General features: G+C 46.5%; 2 protein-coding genes across 2 annotated transcripts in view; both read right to left on the reverse strand.

Moving 5' to 3' along the window:
* Positions 1 to 598: 598 nt before the first annotated feature.
* Fam209a (family with sequence similarity 209 member A) lies at positions 599 to 2,070 on the reverse strand. Its single transcript, XM_026406784.2, has 2 exons — positions 1,766 to 2,070; positions 599 to 935 (listed from the first exon to the last, which is right to left on the reverse strand). The coding sequence occupies exons 1-2, from the start codon at positions 2,012 to 2,014 to the stop codon at positions 672 to 674; spliced, it is 513 nt and encodes a 170-aa protein (XP_026262569.1). The 5' UTR covers positions 2,015 to 2,070; the 3' UTR covers positions 599 to 671.
* A 3,025-nt stretch (positions 2,071 to 5,095) lies between these two features.
* The window catches only part of Rtf2 (replication termination factor 2), a 46,095-nt gene continuing 37,555 nt past the window's right edge, over positions 5,096 to 13,635 (reverse strand). Inside the window, exons 6-9 of the mRNA XM_026406777.2 lie at positions 12,243 to 12,356; positions 7,449 to 7,503; positions 7,237 to 7,332; positions 5,096 to 6,274 (exon numbers count right to left, since the gene is read on the reverse strand). Of these exons, the coding sequence (XP_026262562.1) occupies positions 6,108 to 6,274; positions 7,237 to 7,332; positions 7,449 to 7,503; positions 12,243 to 12,356 (432 nt within the window). The 3' untranslated portion in view covers positions 5,096 to 6,107. The remainder of the gene's footprint in view (positions 6,275 to 7,236; positions 7,333 to 7,448; positions 7,504 to 12,242; positions 12,357 to 13,635) is intronic.

Raw genomic sequence — 13,635 nt, forward strand, 5'->3', positions numbered from 1 at the left:
GGTGGTAAGAGATGCAAATGATTTTAAAAGGCCTCCCTCTTGACTGAATTGTTTTTCTCATTTTAAACCCACAGAGTTGTCCTTTGCAATGTTATAAATCATTAAGGATCGGTTCTCTATGTTGCTCTAACAGTACAGAGACAAGAATTTTTACGACAATGATGTTAGCATCTTCCTCCAGATTCCTGAGGCTTTGTCATCCCACTGTGAGCGCTTCCTAGAAAGCTCTCAGCCCTCCTACCACCCTCGGTCCAGAGGAAGTGGAAAAGCCAAAACAACTGCTGCCATGGCTACATGGGCCTCACCTCATTTTTTCTTTTAGTTAAAAAAAAAAAAGAAAAAGAGCTGGGCACAGTGGCACACGCCTGTAATCCCAGCTGCTCAGGAGGCTGAGGCAGGAGGATGGAGAGTTCAAAGCCAGCCTCAGTAAAAAGTGAGGCACTATGCAAATCAGTGAGACCCTATCTCTAAATAAAATACAAAATAGGGCTGGAGATATGGCTCAGTGGCCGAGTGCCCCCAAATTCAATTCTCATACCAAAAAAAAAAAAAAAAAAGAGGAAAATAAAGTTCTCACATGCAGGAATTCTTTCTCCAGAATAGTTTAATCGGTTTGGATACTGTCTGTCAACACTTGATTATTTTCCCTCTATTTTGACACACAAATCCATTCATTCAGACTCTTCTTCTCCCCATATCTCATATATTGTGATATTATTGTGTGGATCTGTAGGCATCTCTGAGCTTTGCAGCTTGATGTTACCACCAGTTGCCATGGTGACTTTGAGATTCCGCACCTTGGACACAAACTTCACAAGGTCCATCTCAAGTTGGGTTAAGGTATGGAATGCATAGTCTTTGCTGGGGGAAGTATTTTGATGTTTCTTTAGTGGAGAGCGAAACTGGCAGCCTCGGAGGCCAGTAGAAGTCTGCTCCTGTCAAGAAAGATATCTGGGGTGAATAATTCCATTGATTTTCTCGGCTTTGACAGTTGGGCTCATCTAAGAGAACAGGTCCCTTGTACTGCTCTAGTCTAGGCTATGGCAAATTGGCCACCTCTGGCCCACAACCTGTTTTTATAAAGTTTTATTGAAACACAGCTGTGCTCATTCTTTTGCATATTATTCATGACTAAATTGAGTAGTTACACAGAGACTATAAGACCCCCCAAACTGAAATGCTTTACCTCCTGGCCCATCTCTCCTGACTCCAGCTTTAGACAGTCTGGATAGAGTATCATGAAGTGCTGGGAGTGTCCAGGAGAGAATACGCCATATTTCTCTGCCACTCTCCTTCAACTGGAGAGCTGTTGGGGACCAGAGCTTACTTGACATCTTTATAACTTTAGAACAGGCTTCTATTTAATTTACTTGGGATAATAACATTTCCACCAAGTTCCAGAATTTGTAATAAATTGAACATGGCAAAATTGTAAAAATCAGGAGAAAGTTAGGTCTGGCTTCGTGAATAATTTTTTTACCTGAAAAATACTGTAATTTCCTCAATCTATCCTTAATTTGAAAAAATTCACAGGAAAAATCATGAGCCATTAAACAGGTTATCAACTGTTCTGTCCCAATCTCTGTGGCTCTGGGGACCACTGTCTTCACTAAGAATGTCAGGAAGCAAATCTGCCAAATTTCCCAGGATCCGAGGCAGTTCCTCCCCATTCAAGTTCTAGAGAGCTCAGCCGTTCTGACCCTACGGACCACAAGGCCTGATTCTGTCGCCGTTTCTGAGACGGAATCCGTGGAGCTGTTCTTACCTTATTCTTCTCACTATCTCCTCGAAACTTCAGTATTACATACAGCAAAACAACAAAAATAAGCCAGAGCCATTTGCTCCCAAGCCAGCCTTGGGTGTGCTCTGGTAGATTCTGTCTAATTCGGAAGTGCCCTCCGCAAGGCACCTTCCCCTGGGGTTCTTTGGCTTTGTCTCTCAGAGAAGAGAACATAAAGGCGTAGCCGCAGGAGAGGCACAGAGGCAAGAACAGGAACCATCTCAGCGTCCGCATGGTGAGCAGAGGTGGTGGAGGAAGCTGCTCATGGTGGGTCTGTCTGCCCTGGCAACTGGGAGACTGGGGACCTAGTGCTGGCCGCTGGTGATGTCACAGAGGGCCTGAGCCAGGGCAGCCTTGGCCATTGTGATGCCTTGAGGCTGGGGACAAGGAGGCTCACAGTGGTAGCTGGAGAAGGACCTCAAGAAACTGGGGGGAGGGGAGGATTTCCAGTGAGAGGGCATGATGGGAAGTCACCTCCTTGCCAGGACATTCTTTCTGACTCTGGTGTTCAATGGGAGGGGCCATCATCATCCTGCTTTATTTGATTCTGACACTGTGGTGAACAGAGACACTGTGTTCCCATGGAGCTTGGAGTCCAGCGGGAAAGATGTTTGTCCACAGGCCGCACAAGGGGCCACCGATGCATTTCATCTGTGGCCACTGTTCCAGAAATAAAGATTGGCCAGCATTTAAGTGGTAGAAGCAGCTTCACTTAAAAACCCCAAGTTTCAGGCTTCCTTTGAATATGGATGCTCTGGCCTCACAGGGCCTTGTTCTCATGGGCCCACTCTCTGCTCTGGCAGGGCAGGAACTGACCCTGCTGGTGTTCTCTCCTCAGTCCTCACCAGTCCCTGTTGCTTCATACGACTGACTGACCTGCCCAGGGGGAATTCAGAGTATGACTTGGTAAAATTTTGACAAGAACAGAGAACTGTTAAGAGAACAGAAGGGGGAACTTAATGCAATTATTCAGGAAGACTTTCTCGAAGATGTGGGTAGAGCTCAAGAGATGCTGCTGAGGAGCTGGCTGGGTACATGGGGAGGGGCTGACATTTGGCCTGTGTGAAGGCCCCAGCGTAAGGACACAGCCTGGAATAAACCAAACCTCCCTGACCAGTGTTTGAAACCACAAGTTTTAAAAAATGAATGAACAAGAAGGCTGGTCAGGGGGGCACAAGGCTTATACTTGTTCCCCTGGTCACCTATGTCACAATCATGCTAAGGAAGGAACTAGTTCACAGGCTGACTCCCAAACAGTGACTTCCTACTGAACACCAAGTCATTGGGGGTCCACTGGGCACCCTCCTGTGCTGCTGACTGCGTTGCACACTGGGGAGAACACAGAGGTCCCAAAGCCTCACCTGTAAAACCCAAGGGGAAAACAGCAGTGTCACATGCTGCACCGATTCTCCACGTGCACCGCTGTCAGCTGGAGTGGTGGGGTCTCCTGCAGAGACTGTGTATGCAAGAGGTAGAGAGGTGCAGGTCCCAGGGCTGCAGGAAAATAGGCCTCATGCTGCAGGCAATGTCCAATCTGACCGCTGCGGCTTGTGAATGTCCATCTGAGAAGAAGCTGGCCACAATGCTCCTAGCCTTGGGCCATGGAGTGTGCTGTGACTTGTCTGAAGACTCAGCCTTGGCATGACACCATCCTACCCCACTGACCCCCGTCAGTGTGCTAAGGCTCCTGTTGGGAGCAGCTGCAGCTGCTGAGTACAGCTGCTGAGTACTCTGGGGGTGCTGTGTCTGCACAGGGCCTGAACCGTGCCAAGCATGCCAGCAACACTGAGGCCTTGGTAGTGGTCAAGTGAGGCTGCCTTTGGGGCCAGTGGATTTCATTTATACCAACGACCCCTCACAACAGAGCTGCTCTGTTCCTGATTTTCATTACTTGCAAATCTTCATGGGAATTTGATGATAGGAATCCCCCAAACCCTTTTTTTCTACAATGTGTTTACAAGCTTGGTGCTTTTCCATAGCACAGGACCAAGAAAAAGCACGAAGCTCTGGGAAGGTCCCTCCGGGTCAAGAGGTGATGACAGGTTTGTGAGGCTGAGTGAGATTCGACTTTACATCTGGGAAGTAAAGGCTGCCCTGAAGAACCCTTCGCCCCCAGCCCCTCGCCACTGCACTGGCAAGGTGGCTTGGGCCCCAGCGGGTGGAGGAGCAGCCTCTATGGTCCAGAAGTCAAAACCTGACGAGTCCTTGTCTGGGAAAGCTTCCAGCCTCTGCTGATTGTTCCTGTGGCAAGGACTCATCAGAGGCAGCGTGATGAGTGACCTGGTCAGGAGGAACCATGTGCACTGAGCACTGCTGTCCAGGTGTGGTACCCACAGAGTGGGTGATGGTCACTGTGTCCCCTTCCAGGAGCTGAAATATCCACCCAGTGCTCCGCTGTTCAGGTGAGCCCAAGATCAACACCAGCTACTGGACATCACCTTAGTTACTGCCTTGCTCACCTGCCTTGGTACAAGCTGGTGTCACACTGGACACTATGGAAGTGGCACAGAATGCAGACAGCCTGCCCACCCCCCACTCCCCTCACAAGAGGTGCAAAGGGAGCTGCCCTTGCTCTACACAGGCACACACTCTCAGGCCTCGGGGTAGTGACGCCTTTGTTAAACACCCAAGGCTGGAAAGGAATCCCCAAAGTCCCTCCACACACACACCTACGGACACCTCCTGGGCAAGTGGGGAAGGCAGGCCACGTAGCTCCCACACTGGCTAGAAGGCCACAGGCTGGAAGCTTTGAGATGCTCAAGGTTTGAGTAGAGGACACTGGGACTAGGTCACTGGGACTGGGAAAAACTGGACATAGTCAAAAGCTGGACACAATGCCAAATACAACGGATAGGTTAAAGCAAACTTAGGAAAATTAAAAAGGCCATCAAAATAAAAAATACCTCATGATGCCAAAAGCTGTTAATGAGTAGAATTTGACTAAAAGGACAATCAAGTTTTCTTTATAAGTTAAAATAGAGAAGAATAAATTGTGACAAAAAATAATTTAACCAAATATAATTTTGTTTTTCTTTTGGTATCAGGGATTGAATTCAGGGGCACTTGACCACTAAGCCGCATCCCCAGCCCTATTTTATATTTTATTTAGAGACAGGATCTCATTGAGGTGCTTAGCACTTCACTGTTACTGAGACTGGCTATGAACTTGCGATCCTGTCTCAGCCTCCAGAGCCGCTGGGATTGCAGGTGTGCACCAACACACTCGGCTAAAAGTAACTAATTTTTATGAGAATAATTAAAACAAAACCCTGAAAGATAGTTTAACTGGGGTGTATATAATACTAATCGAGGAAATAAAATGGCCAATTCATGTTTATTCCAGAAAAGTTCACAATAAAAATTCCCTTTCCCTTTAGTTGCTGGAAAATGATGTAATCCTGATTAAAATGCTTCTCTGGTAACAGTGTAAATATGCTCCTTGGGGCCAAGTCCTCCCATCACTGTGGGGCAGATAAGGGCACAGCTCGGGGCGGAGGCTCTGGGCCCCATTCCCAGCGCTGCAGATACAGTAGAACAAAGAGAACCTTGGGGCCTTCCTGGTGTCGAGGACCCACAGATGGCACTGAGCTCAGGAACTCGGACACTGCACTGACATCCTCGTGGGAGTGGAGATATGCTGATGTGAGATATCGACACAGCACAGAAGGGTGGGATACACCTTCTCACCTTCTGCTGAGGGCAAGGACAGTGGAATTCCTGGGACCCCAATGCCTCACAAAAACACTAGGGGAAGGGAGAGCAGCAAGAAAGCACAGACCAGGGAGAGCAAAGGCAGGCGTGCTTTATTCTGCACCAAAGCTTTCGGAACTCAACTAATCTTTGCTAGGTCCAAAATGATGAGAGAAGACTCTCCTAATGCCAGATAGCAGGGCCCCGGCTTCTTCCAGGGCTGGAGTGAGGAATGGTTTCCTTCAAAGGCTCCTGCTGCCAGACTGTGTTTGAATTCACCTAAGGCTGTTTCACTTGCTTACTTAATTGACTGTCAGCAGCAAAACAATAAAATTTTAGTCAAAATAAGTAGCCAAGCACAAGAGCCTTCCATTATTGCAAGCTTACAAAGCCTGGAAGTGGAAAGGGCCACACCCACTGCAGGCAGAGGCAGGTGTGAATGCGGGCTGGGGAGAGGCTGCCAGACACTCTGCAAGCCCCCGTCCCTCCCTAGGACCCTCACAGCAAGAGCGACCACAGTCTTGAAGGTTGGTGAGGACAACTTTATGACACCATCTAAACCCAGTACACTAGAGACAACACAGTCCCCAGGACCACACAGAGGAGCCTAGGCTGGGAAAGAAGCCTGAGCTGGGCTTCAGAAGCAGTAGGACGTGTGGGTGACCCAGTGTGCCGACTCCTCCTTGGAGCGTTTGGCAGAGCTGTGAGTTGTGAAAAGGGACTTGTAGGTTTCGGATTCTTCACTGTCGGCGATGGATCTCTTCATGGCCCCACAGGGAGGCTTCCCGGCTTTCCCATTAGTTGCTGGAAAAACGAAAAGCCAAAACCTTTCATACTGGGACTACAGGTCACTCCGACATGGCATTCCTACAAGGGCACAAGTCAGCTGCTTCTCCCTGGACACTTTCCTGCTGCTTTCTGGGAGGAATGCTGAAATATATACCCTTTATGTTTTGTGGTGATGGGGATCAAACCCAGGGCCTCAAGTGTTGGGGCAAGCACTCTACATGGAAACACATCCCCGCTGCCACCTCCTAAAAACCACAGCTCCCAGCACATAAGATCCTGGTAACACCAGGATCTGTTGTGCCTCATGCTCTGCTCCCGCCCATGAATGGCAAGGATAGACTGGTCTTCAGAAGGTGAATGCTGCATGGCGGGGAGGACACAAAAGTACTGGATGGAAACTGGAGTGGTCTGTCCCAGGCCAGGCTACTACCCCACATCAAAGCCAGAATGGGAAATGTTGACCTTTGTGCACTTACACAACACAGTTAAATTAGGCCTTCTTCTATCTAATCAGTCTGTGCTTTCCTTCTAGTAAAATAAATGCTATTCTCTGGAGTTGAAGACAGGAGCTCCAAGAGAAGCTGACTCCGGCCAACAAGCAGGTGGAGAGAAAAGACTCGTTGAGTGCTGTGTGGATCCCATAAAGATTCCCACTATAGAGAGCAGACACCTCCCGTCAGTGCCCATGCTTTTCCACATGACAGTCTCCATGGTAGGTCTGAGTCTAGTTCTGGGCAGCACCATGTGCTCACTGAGCAGGAAAGCACAATTTCCTTTTCCGGGCCCTTTAATCTCGACAGGGCTCCCGGTCAGAGGTATGCTGACAATTCACAGTTCCCCTCAGAAGTTCAATGAACTACTGACAGACACAACTTGGGAAACGCTTCAGTTTTCTCCTGTGCCCAGTCCAATAAAGTGAACATGCCCTTGGAGTCCCTAGCTCTCCATGAGCTCAGGCTCATCTCAGCAGGACTCACCTGTACTTCTGGGTGCTGAGACGGCTTTCTTCTCTCTAGTATCAGGACCCAGTTCCTCAGGCTTGCCTGTCTTCGCCCTTGATGGCCCTGGGCATTCTGTAAAATTTAAAAAACAGAGGAAGTAAGACCAAAGCAAACCAAAGCACAAACTTATTTGGGACATGGCCCTGCAGTTTTATTTTGCTAAAATATCCCCTCTTCTAGCATCTTACCTTCACTGACTTCTGGTTTGGAAACAGACTCTGCCGCCTTGGGCTTCTTTGTTTTCTGTAAGAAGAAAGAAGTTTCTGGAGGACCTTCCCAGGTTCAGTGCACTGCCGCAGTGGTGTGGGGCTCACCGTCACGGGCTGGTGCACAGTATAAGGCAGGTCCTCACTCCCGAGACCAACCATAAACTCTAACCCTCAGGTCTCCACAGGCATCTGCAGTGGTGCACTGGAGCTTCACAGACACGTCTACCTGCACAGCCCTTGTTCAATTTCATATTTACATTCCAAAAATTACATTCTCAAAAATTTTAAATGAAGATGACGGATTTCAGTTATAAGAGGCAATGTTAACAGTGACTACTGTATACAAAAGAGCAGTTAAGCTAGTAACACAAACTATAGGCAGCTCTGTGAGATCTAGCCAGCAAAGCGGGTGCTAAATTCCTCACATTCCCTCATTTCCAAAGTTGTCAAGCTGCTATGGTATTTTTTCATCTGGCTTTAAGACCTAGAGGCTTATGCTAAACATTTTAGCAAATTATCCTAAACTCTGGATTACTGTTGTTAGTTTTAGGCACTAGAAGTTTGTTACTCACTATAGTTACTTTGGTCATTAACAACAAAAAGAAATGAACAAATCACTCTAAAATTACACAGCTGTGTTCACAGTGATGCAACTGCAGAAATGATAAACACAACTATGTCCAATTTACTTTAAAATGTTATTTTCCCAAGTATCCAAAAGGTGGCGCTAAAGACACACCCAGCCTATTTATTTCAGAAGGCCTCTCTGTCTAGCAAACACTGAAGAAAGACTTCTCAAAGGCCCTGAACCTGTAACATGCATGTAATATGACTTAGAAGATTGAACAGAACACAAACCCCTGCTCACTTCACACATGCAATGCATGTATGCCTATCTGTGAAGGCTGACAGTCCTTCAAAACACCAGAGACAACTGTAAACTGTACAGCTGAGTTATCTGAAAAGCAATAAGGAGGTATAGAAAAAATATTGTGTCCTGTTTCCAGGTGCAAGTTTATTTGGGAAATATTTTGTATCCTGGTAGCAGTATCTAAGGATTCACAGGAGCTCCAGTGAGTATTTTGCAGAGAGGGGCATGTCAATTCCACCGGGCTTTGAGCAACTTGGCAGGAAGCCTGTGACAGAAACTCAAGTAAAACAACCAAAGACTATATGAAAATCTCTAGTAGCTTCCTTTAAAATAAAAATTTCCCTTAAAAAAAAAACTGATCAAAGGCAGCAATGAAGAACAGGCATATCCCTTTTGATAAGTGTTCTTTGTTGAACATGCCTCAGACTTTTCTTTCTTTTTGCTCTTATGATAATAAATCAGAGTAATTTAGACCACTAACTTAGAATTCTCTCTCTCTCTCACACACACACACACACACACACACACACTTGATTTTTAACCTTAATGCAGCACTTAAATGACAAAGCACTCTCTCAGTATTTCTCTGGAGTGCTATATTAATATTATAAAACAGCTCCAGACTATTCTATTAGTATCTGATTATAAAGTTTGAGCACAATTCTTTGTCCTATAGAATCACTGAGCTGGTCCCTAAGAGTGATAAAATGATCAAAGAAGGAAGTGCCAGTGGATCTGGATCTTTATAAATTCCAGGTCCATGTTAAGAATAATAATGTGCCCAACTTTACCAGCTTTTTTGAGCTTAATAACCCTGAATTATGTCATTCCAGGATGAGAGGCTCCTGTTTTGTCTTCTGAAACCAAACAAACACAAAAAGCAAAAAATGAGTCTCTGAAAATTCTTTCCTAATCCCATTACTCTCACCTACTGATCAACGCAGGTGCACTTAAAGTTGGTTCTTGTCCCCATATGTCTTCAGGATACGGACACTGATTTTCTAATACTTCCAGCATCTTCTGCCTTAGTTCTCATCACATAAAGTTTGCTCCTATGTTTATCCTGAGCCTAACTTTTCCATAAAGAACAAAAAAAACTTACCACTCACAAAAGCCCTGCAATACACAACTGACATCTGTAGATAACAAATCATAAAGTGTACAGCTGGACTCAGTCGAGGGCACACACGCTGGATGATCTCTTGACTGACAAACTGCTGAGCTTGCTCATTATGGTCTATCATTAAGAAATACTCCTACTGCTTCTGGAATGTGGTTCCGAACCTGAGACTATGAAGCAAGGCCCCACCACTGCACATCCACCAGGACTGTCATCACCAGTGCTGTGTCCATGGGCTCTCTATGGAGAGTAGAAGCCCCACTCACCACAATTCCCCTAGGGAGGGCTCAGGAAGGTGTGGGAGATGGCTCAAGCTTCAGGAAGACTACTTAGCTCCTTGCTACTCCTTGGTCCTGGAGGACTACATCCAGTGGCCTGGGTGGGGGAGACATAACAGGCTTCCAGGGTCCCCCAAGCCTGTTGAAACTTGGCCTGCAGGGAACTCCTATTCCCATTGAAATCTGGGAGGCAGGGGACCTTCAGATTTTCTGGGTTGACGATGACGTTTCATTCTTCCTTTGTTTTTCTTTTTTTTTTTTTAAAAAAAAAGAATACCTTGGTTTATTGCATGATTTTACTTATTGGTTTTGCTTTCCTAAGGCATGAGCAGCTCTTGGTTCTTTGGTGATAATAAATTGCAGAGTTCAGTAACCCTCTACCCCATTTGACAAAACTGCTATAGCTCATCAGGGAAACGGCTTGGTTTCATCACGTGGGCCATTCCTGACTGAATTTTTTTTTTTCCCTTGGGGTTATGAACTCCCATTTTTACCCCGTATACAGATTGCAGAATCACATTGGTTACACATCCATTGATTTACATATTGCCATACTAGTGTCTGTTGTATTCTGCTGCCTTTCCTATCCTCTACTATCCCCCTTCCCCTCCCCTCCCCTCCCCTCTTCTCTCTCTACCCCCTCTACTGTAATTCATTTTTCCCCCTTGTATTTTTTTCCCCTTTCCCCTCACTTCCTCTTGTATGTAATTTTGTATAACCCTAAGGGTCTCCTTCCATTTCCATGCAATTTCCCTTCTCTCTCCCTTTCCCTCACCTCTCATCCCTGTTTAATGTTAATCTTCTTCTCATGCTCTTTGTCCCTACTCTGTTTTTAGTTGCTCTCCTTATATCAAAAAAGACATTTGGCATTTGTTTTTTAGGGATTGGCTAGCTTCACTTAGCATAATCTGCTCTAATGCCATCCATTTCCCTGCAAATTCTAATGATTTTGTCATTTTTTAATGCAGAGTAATACTCCATTGTGTATAAATGCCACATTTTTTTTATCCATTCATCTATTGAAAGGCATCTAGGTTGGTTCCACAGTCTTGCTATCGTGAATTGTGCTGCTATGAACATCGATGTAGCAGTGTCCCTGTAGTATGCTCTTTTTAGGTCTTTAGGGAATAGACCGAGAAGGGGAATAGCTGGGTCAAATGGTGGTTCCATTCCCAGCTTTCCAAGAAATCTCCATACTGCTTTCCAAATTGGCCGCACCAATTTGCAGTCCCACCAGCAGTGTACAAGTGTACCCTTTTCCCCACATCCTCACCAGCACTTGTTGTTGTTTGACTTCCTAATGGCTGCCAATCTTACTGGAGTGAGATGGTATCTTAGGGTGGTTTTGATTTGCATTTCTCTGACTGCTAAAGATGGTGAGCATTTTTTCATGTACTTGTTGATTGATTGTATGTCCTCCTCTGAGAAGTGTCTGTTCAGGTCCTTGGCCCATTTGTTGATTGGGTTATTTGTTATCTTATTGTCTAATTTTTTGAGTTCTTTGTATACTCTGGACAATGCTAAGCAGAAAGTGTGAATCAGGAGGTATAGCGATACCAGACTTCAAACTATACTACAGAGCAATAGTAACAAAAACAGCATGGTACTGGTACCAAAACAGGCGGGTGGACCAATGGTACAGAATAGAGGACACAGAAACCAATCCACAAAACTACAACTATCTTATATTTGATAAAGGGGCTAAAAGCATGCAATGGAGGAAGGATAGCATCTTCAACAAATGGTGCTGGGAAAACTGGAAATCCATATGCAACAAAATGAAACTGAATCCCTTTCTCTCGCCATGCACAAAAGTTAACTCAAAATGGATCAAGGAGCTTGATATCAAATCAGAGACATGGCGTCTGATAGAAGAAAAAGTTGGCTACGATCTACATACTGTGGGGTCGGGCTCCAAATTCCTCAATGGGACACCCATAGCACAAGAGTTAATAACTAGAATCAACAAATGGGACTTACTCAAACTAAAAAGTTTTTTCTCAGCAAAAGAACAATAAGAGAGGTAAATAGGGAGCCTACATCCTGGGAACAAATCTTTATTCCTTTGTTTTTCAAGTTATAAGATTTTTAAATCAATTGACTGTGATAGCAACTGCAGTCACTGCCCTTCTCCAAGGGCTCATGAGGGCTACGCTCTCTTGTAAGCATTTATAGACATGATCGCTGACCCTTCTAATCTTCCTGACAACCCCATGTCAGGTGCAGTTTTTGTCACCACCCCTACTTCACTGATGATTGAAGCTGAGCATGGACAAACAGAAGCACTGTGGTTGGGCCACGACTGGACAGCTTCTAGAGCCCAAGCCCTCCATGGCTGTAAGAATCCCCTCTCTAACCACACACCCCTAGCAGCTGTGGAAAGGCAGCCAGAAGTTTGCAATGGACTCTGGCATGGAGAAGAAGGCAGGGCAGACCCTTGAAGGACTGACTTCTACCCCGAGACTCTCAGAAAGGGAGGAAGGAAGCCAAGCCTGTTTCACTACCTTCTCCATCTTCGCTCGCAGTCTTCTCTCCTCCATCCTTTTCTTCAGCATTTCCACATCCTCCTTGGTGCCATTGAGCACAATGACATCATCCTCCTGGAAGGCGGCACCGCACTGGGGAGGGAGAAAGAGAAGACAGAGTTGGTCACAGAAGGGAAGTCACTCTCAGCCCCAAGCGTCAGCTTCCAGCCTTTGCAAGGCTCCTATCATGACTCTGCCTGCATCTCAGCTTCACCAGATTTCGGGTCAAAGCCCTGGTCTAGGAGATCTGGTGCCCAAAAGAGTTCTGACTTAGCAGCCTGAGAGGGCTGCCCCAAAAAGGCCTACCCACAAGGCCTCTGGGATCTGGATTCTGGGAGGGCTACTGCCAATTCTTAACTGGTAAGGTGGCACATGGTGCCAGCCTTTCTATAAAATGTGGTTTACACTGAACATCTGCTTTCCTTCTGGGAGTTTAGAAGTTTGGTACATGCTAGGCAGAGGGTACGTAATCAGGCCACAGCAAAACCCCTGGGTTACTGGGCTCTCTAACAGGCTTCCCAGGGAGATATGTCACCCGAATGCTGCTGCATGGCACTGCTGGGGCAGTTGGCTCTGTGAGACCCTTCCAGGCAGGGAGAGAGCACAAGGAAGCTTCACATGAACTCTTCCAGACTCCACCACCTGTCTCGTCCCTTAACATCCCACCATGTATCCTTACTGCATTACTGTACTAGGTCTTAGCTGAGTGACCACTATATGCTAACTCCTGTCAGTCATTCTAGAAAATTCCAAGTATAAGGATGCTCTTGGGGACCTCAGATATACACTGGCAGAACAGAACCGTGAGCAGAATCTAGACCACCTGACAGTGCCCTGTTGTGTCCACCCTCAGTTCTGTTGGTGAGTGAGCCACCTCCCAGGTCATGTGTGAGCATTCTGTGAGCACTGCTGCCTCCCCTGCCTCTGCACCTGCAAGGTCCCGGTACTCTGCCTCCGTCTGTTCCACGCACTAATCAGATCTGAAGCCTTGGTCTGTCCATACTGTCTACACTGCTGTTCTCACTGCAGTGGCCCAGCACTGAACCCACAGTCCGACACAGTTGGGACCTTGTACACCGGGGCTGGGGCAGGAAAAAGAAGAAATCATGAGAACAAAAGGGGAGGCTCTGCCACCCATATTTGGAATTGAGGTTTCTGACTGACCTGCTCAGATAAGGTTACTCTTCCACCTCCCTCGGCCTCAGTTTCTCAGCTCTAAAGAGGAATGGTTTGGCCCAAAGGCAGTGCTCCCCAACTGGAGGAAGTTCTGCTCCTCAGGGATGCTCAGTACTGTCTGGAGATATTTCTGGAGGTCACATCTGGGGTGCAGGTGCTACTGGCATCTTTTGGGTAAAAGGCTGGGACACTGGTA

The sequence above is a fragment of the Urocitellus parryii genome, chromosome 6 (genome assembly GCF_045843805.1).
Source record: "Urocitellus parryii isolate mUroPar1 chromosome 6, mUroPar1.hap1, whole genome shotgun sequence".
Classification (NCBI taxonomy): domain Eukaryota; kingdom Metazoa; phylum Chordata; class Mammalia; order Rodentia; family Sciuridae; genus Urocitellus; species Urocitellus parryii.

What these genes read in the sequence shown, in the direction of transcription:
- Fam209a (XM_026406784.2), bottom strand. Translation starts at nt 2,014, where the DNA reads ATGCGGACGCTGAGATGGTTCCTGTTCTTGCCTCTGTGCCTCTCCTGC. An exon ending in GAGATAGTGAGAAGAATAAG is followed by an intron (nt 936 to 1,765) that starts GTAAGAACAGCT and finishes CTTTCTTGACAG; the next exon opens with GAGCAGACTTCTACTGGCCT.